Here is a 3578-nt window from a genome sequence, read left to right as displayed (position 1 = left end):
AATTGGTTATACAGAGCATCGCTGCATACAACGTATTTATTCAGAGTATTGTCTTTGACTTTCTTTTTCCTTTTCCCTGGTATTTCAGACACGCCTTTTACTAGTCAAGCTACTTTATGTCCTTGCGAAATTCGAAAAAGACTTTCTCTATTTTCAGGTTTTCAAGACTCTGTATTAACGAAATAATCAAGAACGTCTGTATAAACAATAATGTACTTAGTGATGCTTATTTTCTTTTTTTGTTTGTTTCAGATGTGATCAACCGTTGATCCTTTCATTTGAACTAAAGTTTAGAAAAAAAGGATGAATCATAGCATTAAATCATAAAATCAAATATGGAGAAGAAGAAGAACAGTATCAACGGGAAATACAAGAAAAATGGTAAGATAGATAATTACGATGATGTCATCACAACGTGCTGTCTCTGCATCCAAACGAAGAAGAGCAAAAAGAAGAGTTTAATAGCTGGATGTATCACAAATTTAGGAATATTCGCTATCCTTCTGGTATACACGTTAGTTGGAGCATTTATATTCCTAGCGATTGAGGGCAGTGCCGCAAAAGTGCATCAGAAAACGTTAGCAACAACATCGTATCAAGCGAATGAAAATAGAAAATCAAATCCTTTACCAAAAGTCAACAGCAGCATCGCGCAAGTTAGTGCTGAATTGAGGACACAGACAGTGGAAAGTATTTGGGAAATAACGGTATCCTTGAATATTTTGTATAAAGAGAACTGGACTAGACTTGCTGCTCAAGAAATTGCAAGATTTCAAGAAAAACTCATTGCTCGAGTTGCTGCAGACGTATCTGAACAGCATGGAGATGCTAGAGCATTAGAATCAGCCCCAGCGTTGGTCACAGACGAATACGAGTGGAATTTTGCCAAAGCGTTCCTGTATTCCTTAACAGTTTTAACAACAATAGGTAAAGTAAAAAAATAATCATTATAAAAAATAATTCATACAATAGATTTATTTCAAACTGTTAATGTAATTTAATTCTAATTTGCAGGTTACGGCAGCGTGGCACCAAAAACAGCACTTGGGAAGGCTGTCACTATTGGTTATGCCGTTATAGGTATACCACTTACACTATTATATTTATCCGTTGTGGGAGCGCTGTTATCTAGACTGGCTCGAAGTATTTTCAGTCGAGCATTATGTTGTTGCTTATGCTCAAAATGTGGTTATTGCTGCCTTGATGACAGAACAATGGCTGTGAAAGAAAGGAAAGAAAAAGTAAGGCGTCAAGATGATTACAGGAGCCAAACCTTACATTTACAGGAACCGTATTACGTTCGATCACCATCAGGTACTATTATATCTGCATCACAGGCTAACAGTCTGAGTACAAATTCTATAAAAGATAAGACTCAAGGCTTACAATTTCTACGCGATTGTGACTCCATGAGCTGTGCTGATACTGACTCGAAAATATCTCTGCGTGGATTTTCGATTCTTGCACCAATTTCACTATGCCTAACAGCCATTTTTACCTATATATTTTTTGGGGCTCTTGTCTTATATCAGCTGGAAGGCTGGAGTCCAATTGATGGGGTTTATTTCTGCTTCATGAGTCTAAGCACTATTGGTTTCGGACATTTGGCGCCCGGTTTAACTCAGAAGAATGGTGCTTCCTCTGGTACTATCTGGTTTTGCTCGATCTACATTATGACTGGTTTAGCTCTGACTGCGATGTGTTTCAACGTTCTCCACGATGAGATCGTTCACCGATTGAGGCACCACGAGAGAATACTCAAAGCAAATAATCAGAAGACTTCGACACCTGAATTTCTTCAGCGATCTTGACGAGACGAAAGCGGCAATTTCACAGAAGAGACAGTAGTCAATTCTGATGTGGAGACACTGCCCGAAGTGTTGCACCATATTCCTAGTACCAGGTACGAGGGTAGTGCAATACGTCGATCCGTTTACACTCTCAAAGAAGAGAAAGAACCAGAACGGGCGACACCAATGTAATAAGATGATCTTTTAAATCTCTATAATTTTAAAAATGGAATTCCATTCGAAATCGGAGTTTGAATTTTTCAAGATTCGTTAGGACGAGTGATTTTTAGTATAGACAAAGAATGATTTTGATAAACATAAATGTTTACTTAATAAAACGACTGAAGTGTTTGTTAATTACTTTAATTAGGTAAATTTAGTGCCAAATAAAGACAAATCATTATATTTGTCTCCATATACTAATAATCTTATAAAATAATGTAAAAACTAAAAACCTAACTATATATATACTAAGAAATTACTATGACGTTATAAATGAACTTGTTACACTAACAGGCTAACATTTTGTATAAAATGAAATTTAATCAACTTTTAATTCAGTATTGGAATTGCGTTAAGAATTATTAAGACTGTAATAGGAAGGGAATATAAATTTTTTTATCGTATTATTAATGGCTTTAAAGTATTAACAAGGTACGTCGTTACAGATTTCCTAATAAATGTTTTCTTTTAAAGTGTTAATGATATAGGAATTGATTATTTAGGTTTGTGAAATCAACTACACCTAATTAATTAACGTGGTTTCGTGTATAGGGATGTTAGTTCGTACAGAGTGTGAATTTAAACGTCTGTATATGTATTTAAGGACCTAAGTCGTTTTGTGCAATTATACCAACTGTAAAGATAATAAAACATTTTTATGAAAAGCGTTGCTTATTTTTTAATATTTATTATCATACGTATTTATGTATCATCTTCATTATCATCATAATCATCATCATATCCCAAAGACTCCTCTCTCGTTACCAGTACCTATTTTCTTTCTAAACTTCTATTTATGTATCATCACCATTAGGTTGACGAACGAGCATATGGGCCATCAGACGGTAAGTGGTCACCAACACCCATAGACAATGACGCTTTAAGAAATATTAACTGTTCCTTACATCGTCAATGTGCCACCAACCTTAGGAACTAAGATGTTATGTCCCTTGTGCCTGTAGTTACACTGGCTCATCATCATGATATCCCAAAGTCTCCTCTCTATTTACCAGTACCTGTGTTTTTCTAAGCTTTTATCACTAAAGGATGTCTTTGAGAGATCGCTATAAGCAATAAGAAAGCCTTTGTGCAACACTTTGTAAAATAATATTATTAAAGACCGGCAACGCACCAGCAAGCCCTGGTGTTGCAGATGTCCAAGGGTGGTGGTAGTCACTCACAGTGAGCCTCCTGCTCGTTTGCCAACTATATCATAAAAAAAAAATTGGGTTTATCTTATGTTCACTCATATCTTCTGCAATAAAATATTTAAATACGTAGAAATTTTTGTGCGTTCTTTTTCAGGTAACCAATGAAAATAGCGAATATTAAGACGAAGATTTATATTGTTTTGTATTTGTTTTATTGTTTACTTCGAAATCATCGTGTCGTCATAAATACGGTTGAGAATATTTGATGTTCAGTAATATTTTTTTCTTAAATTGTTTTATTGGTTTTGTTTTATTCATAACAACAGGCTGATTGACGTGACAGCTTACGTTATCTTTACGTTACGTTTATTCGCTGGCTTTATTTTGCTCAAGGTCACTCAGCGTGCTCAGTTCA

General features: G+C 35.2%; 1 protein-coding gene across 1 annotated transcript; it reads left to right on the top strand.

Annotated features, from left to right (window-relative positions):
- Positions 1-258: 258 nt before the first annotated feature.
- Positions 259-2640, top strand: LOC124533018 (TWiK family of potassium channels protein 12-like). The gene is made up of 2 exons (XM_047108180.1): positions 259-927; positions 1015-2640. The coding sequence occupies exons 1-2, from the start codon at positions 336-338 to the stop codon at positions 1809-1811; spliced, it is 1389 nt and encodes a 462-aa protein (XP_046964136.1). The 5' UTR covers positions 259-335; the 3' UTR covers positions 1812-2640.
- The last annotated feature ends 938 nt before the right edge of the window (positions 2641-3578 follow it).

This window comes from Vanessa cardui, chromosome 10 (genome assembly GCF_905220365.1).
Source record: "Vanessa cardui chromosome 10, ilVanCard2.1, whole genome shotgun sequence".
NCBI classification, from domain to species: Eukaryota; Metazoa; Arthropoda; class Insecta; order Lepidoptera; family Nymphalidae; genus Vanessa; species Vanessa cardui.
The sequence above is the reverse complement of the archived record's forward strand: the minus strand, read 5'-3'. Positions and strand labels throughout refer to the sequence as shown.